We start from the raw sequence: 24,823 nt of genomic DNA on the forward strand, positions 1-24,823 counted from the left end.
TCAACAGCATTTAGAAGAGAGAAACAATGGGCCAATGCCTTCAAAATAATTCTAAGGAAAAGTTATTCACAACCCAGAACTCTACCTAACCAACCTATTAATCAAGTGTGATGTGAGACATGCAAGATCTCAAGAAATTGATCTCCCACATACTTTCTCAGGAAGGTAGTTAGAGGTGACCAATTAAGAAAGAAATCAAGGGATTAACATATATGACAGTGAAAGGATGGATACACCAACCCAAGAGATGTGTAACAGACCTAGAGAGTAAACCAAACGAACATACAAAAACGAAGACATCTCTAAGAGTGAATACCTAATAAGTCTGAACCTATTAAAAGTCACAAATGACAAGAGTTTGGGGAGAAATTAGGAACAAGTTCACAAAAACAAATGAAAAACTCCAAAATGTTATGTGGGGGTGGGGTTGGGGGAAGTAGTAACAGTATATACCACCTGGCCTAGTATAAGGTAAAAACAATTGAACTAACCTAGTCATGACTAATAATAGAACCTTAAGATGGTAAGAATATGTGTGGTCCGTGGGAATAGCAGGATGGTGAAAAAGAGCTAAATCCTCAACTTCCACATCAGAAAGTCAACAAAGGATACCCAATATTGAAAAAACCAACACAGCAAAATAAAGCAAGTTATTTAATGAGATGGAGGTAAGTAATGTGAGAATCAGTTGAAAGTGGATGCCTCTGGGGAGTGGAAAACACTGTTGTTGCTTTTAGAATAATTTGATTTTTTTACACTAATTGCATCATAACAAAATGAAAAGTAAAATTTTTAAAAAGTTGGCTATAGAAAATAACAAAATTAAAATCATCAGAGCAGCAACTATAGTGGTGAGTTAAAGGGTTATCCCATATATACTACAGAGGAAGACCACTAATGATTTCTAACAGGTATTATTCATTTTGGTAAAAAATAAAATAAAAATAAAACCTCAGAATAACCTCTTCTACTAGGGAGTAATTCTGTATATAAATCAAGTCATGTATTTACATATAGAAATCAAATCTTACATCAGATCTACATCTCACCCATGGTTGAAGCACTTGGTATATAAATTGGTTTGGAAGGTTGTTTCCTGAGTGTACAAGTGTACCTGCACATACCCTCTGGGAGCACCATTTTGACTTATCTAAAAGCCACGTGATTGCTCCTGTTTCTTAAACAGGTAACATTAAACAGTTACCTTGTATTTTTTTAATGACTTAGGATTTATTATACATCACTTATATATGTTTTGTGTTGTAAAATACATAATGTTCCACTGTATTGAATGTAAGACTGACATTAAAGATCCATAGGACTACTACGAGTTAAAGTTTTTTAAAGTTTCTCTTCCCCTTTACTACACAGGCTAGCACTGCTCTTTAGGTACCTGTTAATAGCAATTGTTCCTTTTAACTTGTAATTTGGCAGGGACTTCAAAACCAGATCACTGAGATTCTTAGTGGTACATAATAGCAAATAGGCTGAGACTAAGGGATAAAGAAGCTCACCTTTAAATAACCACATGAGTTTTAGTGCATAAGCTAAAGGAAATGAGCAAAGAAACATTTGCTGTATCATAGGTAAGTTGAGAGTACTGAAAAGCTGGATTTCAAATAGATATGCATGACATTTCAGCTGATTAAACACCTACTGACCATCAAGTTCTATACATAATGTTGGAGGAGTTTCTTCCTCTATTGAGAATGAAAATAATAATTTCACTGTCTTGAATCTTCAAAACTGCTAATTTAATCTCACTTGATTTATTCCTGCTCAAAAACAACAACAACAACAACAAAAACAAAAATAAAAAACCACCCCACATAGCGAGTCCAAAGAATATTGAGATCAGGTCTAGTTAGCCACCTTCTCTCCCTCATAAAGTAAAAGAACCTCTAAGGACAAGATATGTTGAGAACAGAGACATAATGGCAACATAGCTGACTTTCCTGCTTAGAAATGGCACTCCTCTGGTCCCATAAACATTTGTTCAATAAAAGTTTATTGAGCACCCACTATGTGCAAGGCATTGTGCTAGGTGCTGCAAGTTTTGAAATAACAAAATTGTTTGTATATGTAGGATCTGAGCTAGTCCTTGACAGTTTTCCTGATTTGAGAAAGACAGAATGCCCGTACATAGCTCATTTAGGGAGCTAAAAGCATAGATGAGGTTTGCTTTCTGTCCTTCTATCAACCCAGCATAAACTTTTGCCTTCCTCAAATCAGTCATAAGTCAAAACAAATAAGGCACATTAAAAAAAAAACTCCCCCTTTAACTGACCAAAGTAAAGCCATGACATTTCATTTGGTAACCTCAGAATTTAAAAAATCATTCCATTTGGCCCAGCCCGTACTGCCCAGGGCAAAACTTTCAGACAATTCTAATTCCATCATGCTCTCCTCTTATAAACTGCATATGTAAAAAATGTCTTCAGCGTCCTAAATGTGACGCACTCAGTGCGAAGTGTATCAGGCTGGACGTATCATTTATGTCCTTGACAAGCCTCGATTATCCAGGTCCTTTACCTGCAACATAAAGACGTCAGTTTAATGTTTACAATCAGGTCAACTTGGGAGAGCTTCTCTGAGCTGGGCTCACCTAGATGGGGAGAGGTTACTTTGTATTCTGCTGCCTGGTTTTGTTTTGTTACTAAACAAGCACTAGTTTGAAACTAGCTTCTCTCTGCTTAGCTTTTTGGAGTACCTCTGTGGGAGCAGTATAAATGATCTACCCTCCAAATATATTGAGGGTTCTCAATCTATTCTTATGTAAGAAATGTAACACATTTCTATGTGACTCTATGTCATATATTCTTTGATACAGAAAAAAATGTAGTTTGAAGAAAACACACACACACACACACACACACACACACCACACACACACACACCCCTTTTCTTCCCTGCCCCCCGCCCCGCTTGGCGCCTGATAATCACTAAAACAGATCAAGTTCAGCCCCAACTGGAAAAACATCACTGTAACCACTGCCAAAATGGCAACAGACTGGGATGTCTACTAAGAACAATCTAAAATAAAAACAGTAAAACTCTGAATTGCAAGCTACTCTTCAGACATTAGAAATATCCCTATTTTAGAAACATATGGCCCACTTTTAAGCACTAGAATCAATTTGCAAATATGATAGCAGCTTTCTTAGTGTAACATCTGCTCACCTTGTATATCCTGACTAGCCAATGTTCTGTGGTATATGCTTCCTCCAGGACATCAAGCTCAAAGTCTTTGTTCCCAATCTCAGCATTCCGCACACGGTCAAAGCCTGGTGGACGCTCTAGAAAGGGTCAAAAAGAGACACATTTCTTTCTACAGTGCTGATTTCCTGCAGTTTGTTTAGAGAGTAGGGCCTGTAGAAAAGGACATCAGGTACAAAGGCAAATCCTCTCCACGATGATGCTTGTTATATCTTATAAGAGTAGGGGGCTGACTTTCAAGCCCCTCTATTCCTGAGGGTTGCCACCCAGAGGCCTCAGTGATACACTAGTAACCCTTGCATGGATCACAGAAGAAAAAGTAATGGGTAAAAGCATAAAATTTAGAGCCAGATTGTCTGAGTTGAACCTGACTCTGCCACTAGTTATGTCATTTTGGGCAGTTAGGCATCCTATATGTACCTTAATTTCCTCATATATAAAATGGGAATAAGTATCTACTTTTTGGATTGTTGTGAGGATAAAATGAATTAACAGATGTAAAGCACTTTGAACAGTGTCTGGCATATGAAAAACACTGTTAGCTATCACTGTTATTACTGTTATTATTAATGTTGTTATAAATCACTCACTGGCTTCAGTGTAGACCTGTCCAAAGCGATAGTAACACATCTTGTACATAAGGCAGTTGAGTAGCACTGGAGAACCCTCACGGTCCACACGGAATTCTCCAGTTGGAGTATAATAATCATGCTCCTTGATATGTCTGCCTGTGTCTGTGCTCCCTCCAATCCGGACCATCCACAAAAACTTGTTGATGTCTAGGGGAAAAAAAGAAAAAGAACTACTGCATCACAAAGGTTGCTGGAACTAAATCACCTAATGAAAAGGTCACTATTTCTAAGGAAATTCCCCAAATATTTAACTCTAATTTATAAAAATAGGAGAGATAATGTGTGGGCAAAACATTTTCTCTGAAAACATACAACTTTCCCTATAGATTATTAGACTCCTGAAATCCTATGCTATTGGTCCAGACTTAAGTCATAACTGAAATTAGTCCCACGTATTAGCTGGGGTTGAGCTGTTCAATACAGTAGCTACTAGCCACATGTTGAAATGTGGCTAGTGCACATTAAGATGTGCTGGAAGTATAAAATACACACTGGTTTTCTAAGATATAGTCCAAAAACAAAACAAAGTGGGTAAAATATCTGGATTACATGTTAAATAATAATGTTTTAGATATACTTAAATAGAATTATTAAAATTCATTCCCTTATTTCTTTTTACATATTTTGATGTGGCTAATAAAAATTTTTAAATGTTGTTATATGCCTCTACTATAATTCTATTGAACAGTACTGACCTAGGGAGCAGAAGCTTTACCAGAAAGGTAAAAGAGACATGAACATGCTCCCTTTCTTGACCTATAGTTGCAAAGTTACAAACTTCCAAAGCATACATCTATGAGAAGCCAACATTTCTATGTCAAACACACTACCTGGATCCAAAAATACTGATACCATCGTCATCTCATAAAACAAAATAAAATCCCATACATCTGTATAATAAACATCATGTATTACATATTCACACACAGATGTTTATCTCTCTGAGAGTATGTCTCTCTCTGTATCCCCTTCACAGGGGATGGTGAGTATAAAAACTATCATTGCTCTGTAAGAAAAAAAGATTCTTACTGAACTACTGCAGAAGGTTCCAAGTTATATCAAAGTGGTTAAGGATACAAACTCTGGATAAACTGCCTGGGTTTGAATCCCGGCACTGCCAATTCGAAATAGGTAAGTAACTAACCTTCGGCAAGTTACTTAATCTCTCTGTGCTTCAGTTTCCTCATCTATCAAATTATAAATATGAGAGTAGCTAACACAATAGGGTTGCTACACTATTATAAGTACATGTAAAGCATTTAATATAGCATTTATCACATAGTAAACATTCAATAAATAATGTTACTACTCTCATATAGTATTTGCACTCTTACAAATGGAAAAACTGAGACACAGAGCTTGCCTAGATCCCAGCCAAAAACAGGACCAGAGACAAAACCCCAGAGCATCAACTTAACTATCTTAAAGCACTGATTCTGTAGCTTCCTGGTAGGTATGTCCAAAGCAAAAACCTGACACACTTTAAGAATGGAAGAGTGGACAGCAAAAGAAACAACAAAATGAAAAGACAACCTACAGAATGAAAGAAAATGTTGACGAACCATATATTGGATAAGAGCTTTATATCTAAAAATATATAAAGAACTCATAAAACTCAACAACAAAAAAACAAATAATCCAATTTAAAAATCATCAAAGGACCTAAATAGACTTATTCCCAAAGATATTTAAACGGTCAATGGGTATGTGAAAAGGTGCTTGACATCACTAATCATTAGGGAAATACAAATCAAAACCACAATGAGTTATCACCTCATACCTGTCAGAATGGCTACCATCAAAAAGATAAAAAATAACAAATGCTAGTGAGGATGTGGAGAAAAGGGAACTGTTGTGCAGTACTGTTGGGAACGTAAACTGAAACAGCTACTATGAAAAACAGTATGGAACTTAATAAATTAAAAACTGATTCACCAATATGATTCACCAATCCCACTTCTGGGTATATAACCGAAAGAAATGAAACCATTATCCCAAAGAGATATCTGCATCTCCGCATTCACTGCAGCATTATTTATGACAGCCAAGACATGGAAACCACCTAAGTTCCCATAAAGGAATGAATGGATAAGAAAAAATGACATATACACAGACACATACATATATGTAATGGAATACTATTCAGCCATATAAAAAATAAAAAAAAAAAACCACTGCCATTTGAACATAGATAGACCTTGAGGGCATTATGATAAAATGCGAAATAAGTAAGAAAAAGAATACTGCATGATCTCATTTATGTGTGGAATCTAAGAAAACTAAACTCAGAAACAGAGCAGGCTGGCGGTAGGGGAATTGGGTGAAGGTGGCTAAAAGGTACAAACTTCTTAGTATTAAGATAAATAAGGCCTGGAGATGTGATGGACAACATGACTATAGTTAACAATACTGTATTTTAGATATATAACTGAAAACTGCTAAGAAGCAATTTTAAAAGTTCTCATCACAAAAAAAAATTGTAACTATGTGAAGGTGTAGATGTTAACTAAACTTACTGTGATAATCATTTAGCAATATGTACATATATCATATCTTTATGTTATATAGTGTAAACTTATACAATTGTTATATGTCAACTACATCTCAATAAAACTGGAGAAAAAAGGTAATACATAAATGAATGGGCACATTTGTGCTCTTAATAAATAGACCTCTGGTCTACTGGATTATCTGTCAATGATAAGTATCTTATCTGAAAGTTTCCACACAATATTTGAGAAAACATTTTAAATCTCTCATTTGTTTCCTATTAAAAATTTCAAAACTTAAAAAAAGAATGGAACAGTAAAAAATAATAGGAATTGCATCAAGGACAGCCTACTGCTAAAAGGCATTGTTTACAAAAAAGGAAAAGTTAAAGAGTAGTCTTATATCAAATTCTAACATAAGAGAGTTAGGACTATGAACAGATCTAAATATATTATTTTATATATGCATAAGCATTTAATAGAAAATGAGATAAACATAACTTGCAAAAGGGCAAAATCTTGTCCATAACACTAATATCCCAAAATAGTTTAAATTAAGACATTTAAGAAACATGAGATATGACCATGAAATAATGAAACTTTTTAAAAACACAATAGAATTTTTATAACTGAATGCCCATTATCCTTTCAGAAAATGTCGATTTTTCGAACTTGTACCACTCAGCATAAAAATGCTCAAGACATTTTAGAATTTCTCATTTGGAACTGTCTTCAGAGCCAAAGTCATGTCTGTGTGTATGAAGTATGACTGACATAAAAAAGCTGGACATATTTAACGTGTACAACTTAATGAGATGTGTCTCTCTTTTTTTTTTTTAATAAACTCAGAGGACAGGAAAGAATAATGACTGAAGATGAGTTGGGGCATGGGGGAAGGAGGGATCAGCAATCGAAGCAATACCAGTGACTATTTTTTGGCACATATTTGTATTTGTGTGTTTGTGAAAGAGGGGGAGAAGTGGAGAGGAGGATAAAGGGAGGGGGGAGAGAAGCTATTTTAAATTGTTAAAAAGTATTCACAGAAGGCACCAGCTGAAATGTTACCATGATTAAATAATAAAAAAAAATAATAACCTCTAGGCTTTGGGTTCACTCCTTCTCATGGTACGATACCTTTCAAAATTTTCAGAATTCCAACTAATAAAGCCTAATAATTTGAGCTTGAGAAATAAATTTAGTATGAGAAATTAATACTGTCTTCTTTTATGATTTTCACATGCATGCTACCATGGATTTAGATGAGTGTTGTTTTTAGTGGTTATGTTATGTTTCTTTTTTAAGTCTAGCTTCTATAGAAATACATAGATCAGAGTAATTAGCAAATCATCATTCTTTCAACAATTCAAAAGCATAGCATAATATCTAAAGAAAATTTTTCTCTGCTTTATGAATGAATCTTTATGTAAACTTAACCTAAGCTATTATTCACACAATTAAGATCTATTTAAATCTCTTATTTTCATATTTTTCTAGTCCTACATGATCAATTCATTATGAAGGAGCAGCGTCTTCATCTTCATTCAAACATTTGTATTATCACTATATACATGCGCAAACAAAAACATTTGTAATACTAAGTGTGGCAAATTGGTACTACCACTGGGAATCACTTTGCCAATATCCTATTAGCTTCGAACAAATGCATTTGTTCTAAACCAGTAATTCTACTTTGTTATTTACGTTCACAGAAAACATGTACCCTCAGACCGTTCATAACAGCATGATTCATGATAGCCCCAAACCAAACACAGCACAAATATCCATCAATACTAAAATGCATACATTGTGCTATATTCACACAATGGAATACCATACAGGAATGAGAATTAAGAAATTTTGGCCCCCCACAATATGAATGAATCCTGCAAACATAATACTGACCAAAAAAGCCAGAAATGAGAATATACATTTATAAAGTTCAAAAATAGACAAAACTTTCCAGGTATAAATATTTCAAAAATTAATCGAACTACAGATTTTAAATATGTGCAGTATACAATATGTTAATTATGCTTCAATAAATCTGTTTCAAAAACAAACAAATGGCACTAGAAGCTGAGATAGTGGTCACCTTTGGAAGATGGTGGTAGATAATGCAAGCGGTATGGGAAGAATTTCTAGAACACCTGTAATGTTCTGTTTCTTGGTCTGAGTGCTGGTTACATGGATATGTTCCCTTTGTGAAAATTCATCAAGCTATACACTTACAATATCTGCAGTTTTTAAATGTTAAACTTTAACACAAAGTTAACTTTAAAAAGCTGTATAATCAAGACCTCTTGACTTTATTGCTTTTTCTTGTCATGCTAAATTACTTTGTCAATGGTCTTACATGCTAATTTTCTTAATTTCACACACAAAAAATATAATATGTACCGTATAATAACACTCATTTTTATGTCAGCATTAAATATATACTTCTATTCACCTTAGCAAGCAGTAAAAGGTTGACTGACTGTGGTGACTTAACAATGATTAGTGCTAAGATTTTAAGTAACTATCCCTTTCTACCATATATATGTATACATTTATATATATAAAATATATACACATATATGTACATGTACAAATACTTTTCTGTAGTAGCTGGATATATTATTATCATTAAAGTGAAAACATAAATAATTACACACAGCAAACACACAGCAAAATAGTACTGGTGCAATTGTTTGTGAAAGTTCAAGTCTGTGGACACCACCTCTGTTATCATTCTTCCTCAGCTTATACAAGACACACATGGAAACCAGTCTTACTACTTTATATTTACACTTCATTTGTACTATCAGGATGGGTTTGTTAAGTCTGTCTATATCAGAAGCCAGGGATAATCTAAAATTTTAATATCTTTCAGAAGCAGCCATATATCCACAGAAAATGAAGATAGAAATATGACGTAATTATTGACAGGAAAACAAGTTATTATAGATAAACATGTAACTATGGTTTACTGGTCGACTCAGAAGTGAATAATATTTACATATTCATAATTTTGAAAACACTTTATATGAATTTCATCTAAAATTGAAAATTAGCTCTACTGAGAAGCAGCACTAGGGAAAGGAGGTGGGGTTGGGCAAGGGTTGGATACAAAGAACTAAGTTCCTTATCTACTGTAATAAGTTGATACAGTGTATCTAAAATGATAAGTGAATAGCAAAGAATACATATTATTGAGATATATAAATAGAAGTATTTACAAAAAACAACGGGAGAAATAACTGTCTCTGGGAATTAATGTTTTAAGGGGGTTTAGGTTTACGGGCAGGGGAATACCATCCTTTATTATAAACCTTCAGAAGAGTTTAACATTTTAAAGTATAAACGGGTATTGCTTTAATTTTTTTAAATATTTTTTAAGGCAGAGAACAATATTTAGGTGATTCTTCTAAAAATATAGTTTTCCTAATAATCATAGGGAACATATAACATGTACATACTTAAGTTCACTTTCAGAAGCCTCATATTGTTTTTTTTACTGGTTGTGGAACTACTCTTAGGTCTGAAAACAAGTATAGCATGCTGTACCTACATAAGAAATATTTACATTTACTTCCTACTTGTTGCCCACCTACCCCCCCAAAAAAATCAAAATAACCCAACCTCAAGTTGCAAATAGTTTTGAAATTCTCCAACTAAAAAAATATTAATAATATATCAGTAAAAGAACAGAAAAATGGGAATGCCATCTAGTTTTCTTAGAATCTATGCCCTATTGCTGGAAATAGAATCAAGTACATTACCATCAGAGGAATATCCAGTAAGGCCTCCAAAAATGACCAGCACATAGCTAACATCAAGCTCCCTCATGATCTCATAGGCTTTTTCTTCTGTGGATGCCATTGCCTAGAAAAATAAATGCACATTTCTCAGAGAAAATTTCCTGGTCATATGATCCCTCATGGAGAAATATTTACCACTAGACCTTATATGCCAAACACTCAAATGATCCCTTCACCTTACCTGCCCTACTCGAGAAATATGGGTATTATTCCACGTGTTATTGTCCACTAAAATCGTCCGATTTGCCATAGCTGTAATCTGGTAGCCATAATCCCACCATGACATTACCTTCGCATCCTGAAAGAAACATGGGCAATGGAAATAACAAGTGTCCCACTGCCTCCAAAAATCAAATACGAGAGAAGTAGTGGAAGGGCATCTAATAGGAAATGAGGCATGGCTAATTAATCAATTTCTTTACAAAAGAATGCATGCCTAAACAGAAAATAGATCTTTGCACTTGGTTCTATATTTACATGCAATCATGAAAACTCAGTGCAAAATTATACAATCCAATATTCCCAGTACTTTCACCCAGATCACCTTATACAAAGATACTGGGGTGGGAAGTGTAGGAGACTGTTCAATATTTACATATAAATAGCCTGATGCCATCCAGTAACTGTATGAAATGACCTTTAACAATATCACAAAAATCAGTTGTTACAAAGATAGGGAGAAAACACAAATCACAGGATATGATGAGAAAGGATTACAAAATACATAAAGTTTGGACTCCTTAAGAATCTTATCTAGAAGTGCTATTTATAATGGTTACTGCAAACGAAATCACTTCAGATTCTCAAACGGTATCAACCAAATGTTAAAAATGGTTATCAATAGGTAATCACTTTATGGAAAATTTTATCTCTTTCCTTGCTTCTATGTTCTGATTTTTCTACAATAAATACGTATTATTTACCTGTAAATTTTTTTCTTTTTTATAACTGGATGGTCTACATCATGAGAAAATCACCATACCATGTTGACAATACAAGTATGCAAGCAGAGTGTACATAATTACCAATAAAGGTTATTACAGACCTATAAAAAATCCTTAATTGAATGGAGACGACCTTTAGGGCTCATTCAACACTAGAGTTCCATAGTTCCAATTTCTCCAAGCTTTCTAGCCATCTAAAAGCTATGATTCCCTATAATATCAAATGTCTCTCCCTCCCCGCAACCCCATAATCCCACTCCTTCCAAATCTTCACCTCTGGAGTATTGTGACGAAGCCAATAGTATGCTTCTCGAAAGTCATCAAAAATGATCCTACTGCCATCCCCACCACGAGCAGAGAGCACGATGGAAGGAGAAGAGTAGGCCTCACTGGTCACCCAGGTTGAATGAAAGGTGTAGGTGATGAGAAAGAAAGCCATGACTAATATCATCCCACTTGCCACCTGAATAAGGAAGAATGGCGTTGTAAAACCAAATTAAATTTACAGAACACAGAACAGCTTCTTACACGCAGTCAATAGTATAGATGACATGAATCAAAATAAGTCAGGCACTATATGAGTTAATTCTGACCATTTATGACAGCATTCTACCCCTTACTCAAAAAATAAATATATAGAGAGATATATCTATATCTATATAAACACACACATGCATAAGCACACACAGTTTCCCAAGACTGTTCTTAGTGTTGCTTAATTCTCACTTCATTCTTAATAGGGTAGGTAGAATCCTGTTGCTTCTTGTTCTTCTTGTCCGGACGACTTATATCCAGATTCTTCATGTACGTAGACAGCACCTGGGAGACTCCAATGCCAGAAAGAATGCACATAACGGGTGCCAAAACTAGCATTAGACGCACCTAAAAGAGACAGGCAGCCACAGCACGGTCTATTCAGTGTTATACAAATTACGGATTTTACCCTATGAGTAGATTATGACATCAATTTAGGGGTTTTCAACAAACTTGATTTTTCAATGAATTAGAACAAAAAAGAAGAGAAAATAATTGATACATCTACAAAAGCATATTTCCTAAACTGTTTTTTCAGTTAAATATATGTATATATGTATGTGTGTCCTGAGTAATGATATGACATAAAATGTATTTCTTAACTGTGGTTTGGGACCAAAAGAGTGTAAGAAACACTGTCTTGCTACTATACATAAAATCACTCCATTTTAGCAAACTAGCACTCAACAATCCTCCCAGGCCTTTAAGAAAAAAAAGTCATCTCTCTTGTTAAGACACCCAGAAAGACAGTGGAAGGAATCTGCCCAGGGTCACTTTCTCCAACAAGTATAAAAGTGCCTCTCCTTAACACAAGGGTTATGAATCCAAGAAAGTCGGGCCCCACAATCAGAATGTATGAGTACCTCGGACATTCCAGCAAAAAGTGAACAGTGAGCAGCTTTATGACTCAGCCCTCAAATGCTCAGAGGGAAGCATCTGTACAATCATCAGTATTTTCTGAATCCGTCTATATAGCAAACTTAAAAGCACCTCAGAGTTAGGGATGGAAAGCCTTGCTAGGACTGAGGGCATTCCTCACCATTACAGCTGAAAAGTACATGCTGGTCACACCATACATGATGATGAAAATCCGGGCATCAGAGAGGTTGCTAAAGCAGTAATAGAGACCAACTACAAAAGTAAAAGTAAAAAAGGAAATAAGCAGCTAAAAAAACAATCATAGATATGTGCAAAGATGTTTACTACAGCACTCTTTAAAACACAAGAAATCAGAAACCACCTAAATGTCCAACATTAAGGAAGTAAATTATAGTATATTTATAATACAGAATGTAATATATCAATTAAAATATTGCTACAGAGATTATGGACCATTTGCCTTCTCCTATATACATCTCTATACTTTAAAAAACAAATGATATATCATAAATATTATCTCTCTAAAATAATACTAAACAGAAATTACCATGATTCTCTGAAATGAAAAAATCAGGGGAAAAAACTGTACCATATTTTTTTCTAATAAATGGATGAACATACATCAAAACATTAAAAGTAGCAACAGATGTGTGGTGACAACCTTTTTTTCACTTGTCAATATTATTTACAATAGACAACTTACTTTCATTGTAAGAAAAAAATGTAAAAGTTATTTTATTAAAAAAAAAAGAGAGAGAGAGAAAGCCCCCTACCACTGGTACATTTTTAAATGTATCTGGTTTGACCAGAAGATAAGTTAAATGAAGAGGCTTTTCAATAAACTGTGCCTTTTCTCGAACTCCAGTACTGCCAAGATAAATGGGGAGGAGTCAGGGATGGGCAGTAGAGAAGATACACATCAGAAATACCAAAAAAAAACAAAAAAAACCAAAAAAAAACCAAAACAAAACAAAAAAACCTGAATATAAATTAAGGTTGAATTTTAACTTATAAATAAAATTAAAACTGAAAAAGGCTCTAAACTTGTGAGTGTCTGCGACTGTTCAATGTTGATACCTACTTTGCTTCAAATATTAGAAAAAAGTGCTTGGCTATGCTCTGTACTGCACAGGGTAAACAGGCACAAAACAAAAACACAAGGATGAGGGTATTTTACTTATTTTGAAACAAATGGTAATTCTCACAAAGGCCATTTCAGAACACAAGGCAGACAGACCTGGAAACATGAAGACAAGAAGCTGCAGGTCAAAATAGTATGAAGACCAAGTCGTAGGCTGATGCTCAGACACAGAAGCAATGATGGGGATGTTGTTCTTAGCATAAGAAGGATCCAGCAGTGAGTAGAAACGCCCGGTCCAGGGAGATATTTTTCCTGGCAGCAAAGAGGCAACAAATATTCCACATTCACTTCTGAAACAAAATAACATCTAATTCTAACTAATCAAAACTTTCCATTTTAATAAGATTCTCTGAGAAGGAGAAGGACTAAGGCTTTTTAGATGCCACCAATACTTTGAGAATTTCACTCCTTCCTTTCTTTCAAACTTGAGAGTACTTTTGTCAACAGAGCTGGCAGAATAAAGTCAGGCTGTATATAATAAACTCAGAAGAACTGCATCTTGGAAGGGTTTAGGTCAAATCTGGTCAAACCAAGGCCAACTCTATAAACTAAGTCAACTACATTCTCCGGTGCTGCTCTGAATTAGACAATACACAAAGCCTTGGCAAAATCAAACCAGCCACTGACAAGTAGATATGAAGAATGGGTGGCATGCCAACCAAACAAAACAGTCGTGGTTTAGTGCATAGAGGACTACATATTGTAGGGTATGACAAGCAATGTTAGGCTTTCTCCCACACTACCTACTGAAAAAAAGTAAAAAAAGCAGAGAAAGATTAATAACAAGGTGAGATACAGTCCTTTCACCAAATGTGATTCTTCCAAGATTAAGAGCTGCTCTAACAAGACATTCTTTGATATACTGAATCCAAACACTGGGCTGAGAAGTGAAATGAATATTGAAGACTTCATATATTTAAAATGAAAACAGAAATAGGAAAAGAATGAATCTTTCCATGGTCAGGAAATAACCCATATTTTAAAGTTTATTCTATGCCTGTACCCATTTACATTTAACACTAAAAGCCATGAGCCTTCCTACCTGTCAACATGAGGAGAGCTCCCACGGTGAGAAGGACAAAGCCTACCAGGGAAATGACACTTCGGAAAAGAACTTCAAATTGCTGTGGGTTCAATTTGCTGCGCAGATAATCTACAAAGGCATGGATCTGGCAGAGACCAAAGACCCCAAAAGCTGCCATGTGCTCTGATGAAAGGACGGGCTGTCGGTAAAAGCAAATGTGTGAGAACAATGTCAGGAAAAGAGTAGGTCTAACCTAGACCTGAATTATGTTGACCTAGTTCAGACCAAAGGGTCAAATGAGTTCTGAAGCCATTAAGGAATTAGGACCAATCTAGGGGAGGGTCTAATTCACCTGCCACATTTTCCAAAAATATATGGAGTCCTCCAAAGCAAACCATACCCCATTATTATCACATCTCTGGCCTTTGCTCAGGCTATTTTTTTAGCCTGTATTGCAATTTTCTCATTTTCCCAAAATGTGCATTCACTAAAATTCTCATCATTCAAGGCCTAATACAAATATCATTTCCTCTAATCTGCCAAACTGAAATTGATTACTTCCTGTATGTTCCCTGCAATTTAGATCTCTTCTATCACTTAAAATTCTTTGCTTAGATCAGCTGTTCTCAAAATCTAGTTGGCATCGTAATCATGGGGGTGGAGAGAAAAAGGGGTGTTAAGAGGATTGCTGAGCCCCACCCCTAGAGTTTCAGATGCAGTAAGTAGGTCTGTGGTGGGGCCCCAGAATTCGCACTTCTCACAAGTTCCCAGATACTGCGGATGCTGCTGGTCCATGAACTACATTTCCAGAACTACATACTATACACTGTAAACAGCTGCATGCACTTCTTTCCCCCAAGCAAGACTGTAAATTCCTTAAGGAGCAGGGCCATGTTGTTACTTTTTACATTTCTCAGTGACTAGCAAATTGCACATAACAGGTGATCAGTAAAAAAATACGTGCTGACACAAGCAGTCCAAAGTTAGACCTGTAAATAAGTCTTACTCTTCTCACTAAAATCCAAAATAAATCAATCTAGTTGGAGATACTTAGAAAAAGAGGAAGAAGCTAAAAATCCCATTCAGTCTAGGGCTTACCTGGAAACCCACGAAGGAGATCTGCATGGAAAGAATGGTGCCCAGACAGTAAACGGTACAGTAGGCCACATAGATCCGGTGGGAGAATCGTCCTGTGAGCATCAGCACCAGTACATGGAGAGGAATCAAGTTGATCAAGAATACGTAACCTCCCCATGAAGAGACCTATGACAGGATAAAATAGAACAGTTCCTCTGAGCACTTGTCACACCACCACTATACCTGTGACCTTTTTAAAGAACATCTCTTTATAGTAACTAATAAACTTTATTTATGCCAAGTGGCTTAAAGAGTTTAAATAACTAATTTCTTTAAATAAAAAAATCAAATTCACACTCACTGCTGTAATTCAGTCTCCTGTTCCCTATGGCTCCTGCCAAGAAGATCACAGAATAAGAGGTACCCAACCTTCAGGGTTAATCTAGATGCAATCTACTATAAGATCACATGGAGGATTTAGGGATACATGTGAAATGTGAGCAAGTAGAAGCAGTTAAGGGAAGCAGTCTAAATGTATGTGTAAGACTGAATGACTACACACACTCACACATATATATATAAAATATATATCTTATATATATCAAATAATATGTGAAATCACATATTTCATATATCTTATTTCCTTTATATATACATATATAAAAAATATATATGTATATATAATTAAATATGTAAATATATAAATATATGCGTATATAAATAAATATATATACATATATAAAGGAAATAAGATATATATGAAATACATATATGAAATCAATATGTATATGAAAAGGAAAAATTTAAGGAAAACATCTCAGAGAAGAGAGCTGGCCCGCCGATATGTACCAACAGGAAATACAGTATCTGGAGAATTTTACAAAGTAAAACATCTCTATCTTTTTATACAATGGCTCTCCATACCGTCCTTGGATTAGGCTTTGTATGGATACAAGAGACAATAAAGATTTCTAGCCTCCAGTCCATAGTTTCAAAGCCCAAAAGCTACTTCCAATTTATAGCAGTTGATCCCAGTAGGTATTCAGATATAGAGAGTGTCCTGGAAGAAAAGAGTGAAAAGTTACCATGTAGAAATAAGCAAGGGCACACTTGGCTGCCCAGTAGATGGAACCAGTCTTTACTGCTTTGATCCACATGTAGTAGGTGAGTAGCATGCAAAAGATGGCAATTCCTGTAAGAAGAATACAACAAAAAGTCAATATAGGGCCATGCTGGCATAATATTTAAGAATACTGCTTTGGAACGGGCTGCCTGGATTCATATCTTAGATCTACTACCCTTAATAGTATAATTATTTTTACCTCTCTTTGTCTGTTTCTTGTAAAAATGAGTCCATAATAGTATCTACCTCATAAGTGTTGTGAAGACGAATTTAATTATTGCATGTAAAGCACTTAGAATAGTACTGTGCATACAGCAAGCACTCAATGAGTGTTGGCCATTCTTATTACTATTCTTCCCAGGCACTAAATTCCCCGCTAGTGTAGTCCTAAAGATATCCCGTACCATCCTGCTACTTCATCTCACCATGAGCTGGGCCTTTGGCCCTCACTGCCCCTTTCTTTAACACTTGCCTGTTGGCAAATTCCAGCCTCAGGGTTCAGTTCAACCTTAACTACTTCCAAAAAGCCTGCCTGGATCCCCAAATCTGAATTAAAGTCTCCTTTCATTACATTCCCAAAAGATTCTGTTCAAACGTCTCTCATGACACACAATACTATCTGCCTGTTATTAATTATTTTTATAGATCTGTACTGTATATGTCTTAAATAGATTATGGGTCGACATAATTTTATTCATTGTCTACCTCTATAATACCTTAATTATGAGCCAAAATAACCTTATTATCTATTTTTATAATATCTAACATTGTGTTTTCCCAATAACATTCGATAAATATAGGTTGAATTGAAAATAAGTCAATAAAAGTCATTACTGTTTTAAGAACATCCATTCCTCTTATCTCAGAAAATAAAGCAAATGAATAATGTTAAAACAAGAGTATCACTCAACACTAAAAATTAACTCTACTTTTATAAGTCCAGAGATGATCAAAAGGCCTTCTACAAGGAAAATTGCCAGCTACCTCCCTACAGAGGATAACAGAGAGAGAATACAAACTTGTCTGAAGTCCCTCCTTGCCCATTTCTAATTTTCTTGCCCAAGTACCATTTTTTGCTACTGCTAAACAGATTTGAAACCAGATTCTACTGAACTTCATGAAATTCTACTGGGAAATGAAGTGGACAGATCCTCTTACCTTCATTATCATAGGAGCCAGCCACAGATCGGGAGATATATCCAGGAACTACAGCAATCATGGCAGCAGCAAGAAGTCCAGCCCCTGCATCCTGTAAGAAAAGAGGGGTGACAGGAAGTGAACACCAACACATCTATGAAAGAGAAGAGAGGATCCACTAGTCCATTCTGTTTAAAATGGGCCCAGAGAACATTCCAACACTTTCAAAGGTAGATGTGATGCTAGAAATGTTCACGGCACAAGAAAGCTAAAAATTTCATACCGATTCCCCATGATGATACCAAGTCTGAAACTGAGTACACATATGCGAAAAGCAGACAAATCATGTAAGTTGTCAGACATCAGACACTGCTCCAGAATGAGCTGTTTGGCTGGAGTATCCCCAGGCTTATGAGTCACTATCTTTAACAATATCTGGACACCACAGGAACACCAGTCACACCTCCAAAAGCTATGCAAGTACAAGCAAAAGAAGACAATTATTACTTGAGCTAAAAAGCCAACAAAGATAGGTGATTATCTATTTGGACTAAAGATGCCAAGAGCTTATATAATAAAGTTGGAGTCTCACCGGGCAATCTATGACCTCAGGAAAGAGGAAAAATAAAATGTAAACCACACTCCAAAAGAGTAAGGACTTGTCTGTTGATAAGAGTTAAATTTGAAACAAGGGCAGCAAGGAGAAGGATGAAAGGTTTCCAAACTGAACTCGAGTTTCCCAAACCCTCTTACTAGTTTACCACCTCTCAGGTATCTCCCTGACACCACAGCCACAAACTAAGAATAGCCAGAGTCAGTAATGCAGAAACCTAGAAAAATAAAGTCAGCATGATGGAGTCTACTATGAAAGTAAAGTGGTTGAAAATTTTTTAAATAAGTGTTTAAAAAGTCAACAAATAATTTCTAAGTGTCCATTTTCAGTGGGAAGAACTAACCACTTTAGGATAGTTCTTGTAGTTACTTTTCCTCTCTCTTAGATTGTGAGGACTTCAAAATCTAAACCTCACATTTTGCGTTTTAAATGTTTTTTCTCTTTATGTAGCAATTTACATTTGACCTTCCAAAGTTCTCTTATAAGAATAAACAGTTGTTAATAATAAGAAACCACATATTCTAAGGAGGGGCTGCAGTGAACCCAATAATTTGGCCCAGCAAAAGGTGTCTTTAGCCTCTGGCTCCCTGCCCTGCTACCACTCAGCCCCCCACCATTTACTGTCTACTAGAGAGGTTCAACAACATTCATTCCCAAACCTCCTGTCACCCCAAATCCTTCACCTTGAGCTCTTTGGTAAGGTGGTACGTGACGATGGTGGTGAAGGAAGAGAAGAGAGGGGCCAGGAACACACAGACATTCCGAATGTCGATGGTGATGTGGAAAAAATGGAGTACATGGTAGATTGCAGCAGAGGTGATCATTAAGCCTATAACGGGAAGAAGAAACTCCATTAAGTTATCCTAGGATAAAGAACTTATGGGAACGGGAAAATCCAAGTATCAACACAGGTCTCGATAAACCACCAGCAATACTAACAGAGTAAATGCAGTAGGCCTATTAATTTCTCCCTTGAGGATTTAGAGGTCCAAACTTTATGGAAAACCACCCATTCCCACTCTTCCATACATGTTCTCCTGTCTATATAAGATCTACTTTTAGGAATCTATAATCAGAACGAAATTACAAGTGTCACAAAATGAAAATATTAGGAAAAAAAGAAACTTTCAAAATATGCAAATACCTTATTTCTGTTTTTTGGTTTTTTGGGTTTTTTTAAAAAATCTGTTTCCCTCACCTGGGTAAATTGTTCCTCCAATGATTCGGCCCAAAGGATACCAGGCCCGGTCATCAAACCAGTTATGGAATTTATAAAACCCTTCCTCAGCCAGGAACCGGGTAGTCCGATAATTGAAGTACCTATAGCAAAAAAGAAAAGATCGTGTTTCTTCCTCTTGTACTCAAATACTTGCACCAATTTGCAGTGAATTTTGCTTCTCAGTTTATACCATTGTGGAACTTATCATTACTCTAATAAAGTCAGTTTGGTACCAAAAATTATACCAGCCATGAAAATCATTTTATGTTACTGTAGGTCTCATTTCTAGCTCCAGGAATTACCACCAGCCAAACACCCAAAAGAGAGGACAGCTGAGATGTGGGCATCAATAAATTTGGCTCTTTTAAAGAACATGCAAAAGAACATTTCCATACCATACACAAAGACACATGGATAAGTTCAAGTGATGAACATCTCTAAAGATGTTGGTTTAACATCATACACTGTATGAAAATGTTTAACGCACTCTATTACATGAACTTCTTAATAAGTGCTGAAACTTATAACAAGGTCAACTCATGTTGTTACTAAAAATAGTTCTGAATGCCACCTACACAGTAGCTTTAAAAATTACATTAAAAATATTTGATATAAAATGCTTAGTGTTATACATGGAAAGACACAGTTCTTTGGTCCTTTTCTAAACGTCTCACTTAAAAGAGAAATTTTTAAAAAAACAAAAAATAAATATAAATAAAAATATAAACAAATACAAGGAATTGTTTAATTACTAAAGATAATCATGACTAACCATCTTTCCTGCCCACCCCTTAACCCTATTTCCTTGTTGGTCAAGTTTTAGCAGCAACGGTAGAAGCGGCAGATGGCAGAAATCTCTATCCATCTGTTTGTTCCTAATGAATATTATTTTGGTAACTGTCAAAAAGATGGAAGGGAAAGAGGGTAACAGGTGGTCAACATGTGTCAGAACTGTGTCCTTTACCTAACAGTAACAGAGCCAGAGTGAGACAGAGGAAGTAGTTAGCGGGAACAGGTCTGGACAAGGCTCAGACCATGGGCCTAGTTCCTGCTCTGCAAAAGTGTCGAATCACAGGATCTTTATAGTCCTTTCCAGTTCTATGACTACAAAGCAGATATTCTTGCTTTCCCTGACCATCTCACCTCAATGTTTGCTCATCTAGAGGGCCTGAGAAAAAAAGCCTTAACACACTGTTGATTAAGAAACAAAAGGATATAAGTTTCCTCATTGATGAGAAAAAAATGTCAATTAATTTAGGGACTCCCAAAGAAACTATTTGTACGCCTCCAAAATGCTTTTGAATATCTACATAGAAAAAAAAAATGATAAATTTGCAAATACAGAAAAAAAAAAATGTCATGAATCTCAAGTTCATGACTTGTGATATTCTTTTGATCCTCAAACACACAGCAGACCGCTATCCCTCAATCTGCAACACTGTTGACCAAGTTGAAAAGCCAGACTGCTCCTAACCTAACCAGATCTTAAGTCATAGGCAGGCACATCAGTAATGCCTCTCACATTTTCTATAGATTTAAGACTCACTTGTTAATTCCAACAAAAATGTTGCAAAGAAGACAATTATCTCCTTTGGAAAACTTAAGGATGTTTTCTCCCTAAATGTATAGAAGTACATCCCCATCAATAAGCGCTGACTGGAATGTGAATTTGAAACATATGAACCTGAATGCTTCCCCAAAAAAATACCAGACCAAGCAAAGGTACTCACGGATCGAACTCATGGATGACACTTTCAAATCTCAGAACAGCAAAGAGACGAGTGGAGAATGCTGCAAATACCAGAGAATTAATATTTTTATGGTAATATGCTATGAAAATAATAGTAGGCAGTAGTATTATAGAGGTAATAGTATTATCCATCTCAGAAGACAGAGGAAGTATAAAATGACCCCTGAAAAAGATACAAATCCATCCTTCCCACATAGAAGAAAAGACAATGACCTCTGACAATGATGCCTACATTTCTACTTAGGCAGGACACATTTAACTACTTATTATCAACGTCTGTAACAATGCATTTACCAATTAAAACTGCACTCGACTTACATGGTCATCTTTTATATATGTTGACCTTCCCACAACTAACCTTAACTTTGGAGCAAACTAAGAGGTAAGGAAATCAAGACTATACTTGTAACTCATGCTGAGCTAAAAATCAAAACAAACAAAAAGAGTAAGTTCTGAAGAGACTTTCAAAACTACTAAGGCAGGCAAACTAAACTGAAGAAAATTGTCTTCTCTAAATTCAGCATCCATGGTTCACAGTATCTCTTTCAGCTCCATGAGAAAACAGAATTAGCACAGCGTGTTTCCCATTCTTTCCCAGATGAAAGCTAGTCCTTCTATAATCTTTTTTATTTTGCCTTCATAAAATTATACTGATGGAGAACAGTAAAAAGAACACACTACAATCTGCTGGAAAAAAAAACCAAGAAAGCCATACTTGACTTTTTTCAAGATTTTCTCCTTTCAATCCCCTAAGAAAGAGAGGTCCACATGCATACTCACATAACACAGCAGCCATTGACAGAATGAGAAGCTTCAGAAGTGTGTCCTGCTTCTCATAGGACAACCGCAAAAATCCCAGCTTGGTCATCTTGGCATCAGTGGGTGGCAATAGATGATACTCGAAGAGCTAAAATGGAAAAATCAAGACCAAAGGATGTTGAACACCTTCAATTTACCTAGTTCATTTTAATATTTTATGATGGTAGAGAAACATAAAAAAGACAGGAGCTAGAGAACACACTACAAAGGGTCAGGACTAATACCAATACCCAAATCTTGTCCGAATAATGATCCATTGGCAAGGAAGTAGGCACAAGTCAGGCCTGAGAAAAGACTAAAAAGGAGTGATTAGACTCTATCACCTTAGTTCTGTTTCCAACTTTCTAACAGCTAACAAGTACATATGCAGAACTGGCAATAGTGTGATACAACAGGTGAAAAAAAGGGAAACATAGGAATAGAAAAAGAGTGTTTGGGGAAAAGATGCAAAGAAAATAGGAAAGATTGGAAATAGAGAAAAAAATAATTACATGGAGAAAGAAATCATTCAAGAAAAGGCAGAAATGTATAAAAGGAAGCAAGAAATGAATATTGAATACAGAAGTAAAAGCAGAAAGTGTAGAAACAGACATCATGACTGAATAAGCACCAATTTACAGCCCTAAATTTCAGCTTCAACTGACTGGCTTCAAGCTTCCTTCTGTTCCAAATTCAACTAAAAGAGTATGACTGATCACACTAATACAGTACAGTCATGCACGAGGGAAGGGAAAGGGAAGGGGAAGGGAAGGGGAACGGAAGGGGAAAGGGGAAGGGAAGAAGAAGAAGGGAAGGAAGGGGAGGAGGAGGAGGAAGGAAGGAAGGAAGGGGAAAGGAAGAGAGAGAAAAGAGGGAGGGGGAAGGAAGGGGAGGGAGGGAGAGAGATGTATGTAGATCGCTGTACTTAAAATCAGATATATCACACTGTAACTACTCCTCAGATCTATACCCACTTCTAATCAGCTGTCTCAAGACATCTCTGTAATTGACACTGCTAATTTAAGCCAATGATCCAAGACAGCTCATGGAACCAGATGACAATCTGGAGGGAAAAAAAATTGTTTCCTACTGAAGCAAGAAAAGCTCAGGGGAAAATTTAGATCGAGGGAAGCAGTCTGTAGACCATCTGAATGGTGATTACTTGATGAACGAGATTCATTAGCACTAATTTACCATAGGAAGTCAACTATTTCTGTTTAAGGTAGTACTGCTTGCTTAAACCATCCATACTGGTAGAGAGCTAAGAAATAAAGAATAAGGATATGCAACATTGTTCAAGACTGCAGGGGGTGGAAAATAAGGAGCCTCCACCTATCCTGATCTTTTCTCCAGGATTATCAAAGGAAAGGAGGGAAAAATAACACTGCACTGGGTGGAAGGCAAGAAGAATCATACATTCTTAGCTCAACAATACGAAATCAAGCATCTTTCCCATAACTAACTGTCCTAGATGAGCATTTTTCATGGGTTTTTAATTATAATCCCAAAAGAAAACCTTATCTTGCAACCAAAAATAAACACCTAACTCCAGGAAGTCAAAGATCCAGCCACATCCCTCAAGTTTGTATTTCTGGAATGCCTGAAACAAAAAACTTACACACTGAGTTGATATGAGCCACATACATAAAAGAGTAAGCAAAGGAAAGGTGAGTACTAGAACCCATATCCGAAAAGCTGAGTACAGGATTTGGTAATTTAAGGCAGGACCTTAAGAGAGTTTTCTGTGTGCCCTCTCTGGTCTCTTCGCACAGCGCTCAAGCAAGTAAGGGAAGACACTTCTCAAAAACACTTAGCATTTGTTCTCCTCAATTGTGCCTGCAAACCGTGGCACCCTTGTCCCATCTCGGTTCTGGTTTCCTAGACACACCTTCCCAACTGCGTTCGCCTGCACCCTTTCTCACCCTCTCACGCTCCTTCACTCCCCTCCACCCTTCACTCCTGCGGATCCCACCTCCCTTCTCCCACCCTTACACGACTCTACACCTCTGACACTCCCACTGAGGACACCCTCCACCTCAGCATCCCGAGTGCATTCCCCAGGACCAGTCCCAGGATCTCAGCTTCCCCACGCCCTCCCCGCCGAAGCGCACGCCGCATCCCAGATCCTCACATCCTTCTACTGCCGGACGCCCCCACACCACGCCTCACGCCCCTTCCTGCGCTCCCACCAGCCTGCCTTCCCTCCCTGACCCGGCCTTTGGGGCCCCACCTCCAGCAGTTCTCAGAGCCCCACCAACGCCCTGGGCCGCACCTGCCGCCAATCCTCAAGTTCTATCCCACGGCCTTCCAACCTGGCCCACGGTCCCCTGGAATCTGCTGGGCTCCCTCGGCCATCCGCTCAGAGGCGCACCCAACCCCGGCAGAGGCCGGGTCAACCTCCTGGACTGTTCCCCATTGGCTGGCTCAGGACCGACACGACACTTCGG

At 36.7% G+C, this 24,823-nt stretch overlaps 1 protein-coding gene across 1 annotated transcript; it reads right to left on the reverse strand.

The window, feature by feature from the left end:
- Window positions 1–640: 640 nt before the first annotated feature.
- On the reverse strand, window positions 641–24,805 carry STT3A (STT3 oligosaccharyltransferase complex catalytic subunit A). Its single transcript, XM_039872775.1, has 18 exons — window positions 24,649–24,805; window positions 22,359–22,485; window positions 21,559–21,619; window positions 19,808–19,929; window positions 19,293–19,438; window positions 18,018–18,108; window positions 16,822–16,928; window positions 15,758–15,922; window positions 14,678–14,858; window positions 13,732–13,887; window positions 12,655–12,746; window positions 11,808–11,963; window positions 11,356–11,544; window positions 10,319–10,435; window positions 10,099–10,201; window positions 3,807–3,995; window positions 3,181–3,296; window positions 641–2,532 (listed from the first exon to the last, which is right to left on the reverse strand). Exons 2-18 carry the CDS (start codon window positions 22,444–22,446, stop codon window positions 2,494–2,496), a joined length of 2,118 nt encoding a protein of 705 aa, XP_039728709.1. The 5' UTR covers window positions 22,447–22,485; window positions 24,649–24,805; the 3' UTR covers window positions 641–2,493.
- Between the last annotated feature and the right edge of the window lie 18 nt (window positions 24,806–24,823).

Source organism: Pteropus medius, unplaced genomic scaffold, assembly GCF_902729225.1.
Source record: "Pteropus medius unplaced genomic scaffold, Ma_sr-lr_union100, whole genome shotgun sequence".
Taxonomy (NCBI): domain Eukaryota; kingdom Metazoa; phylum Chordata; class Mammalia; order Chiroptera; family Pteropodidae; genus Pteropus; species Pteropus medius.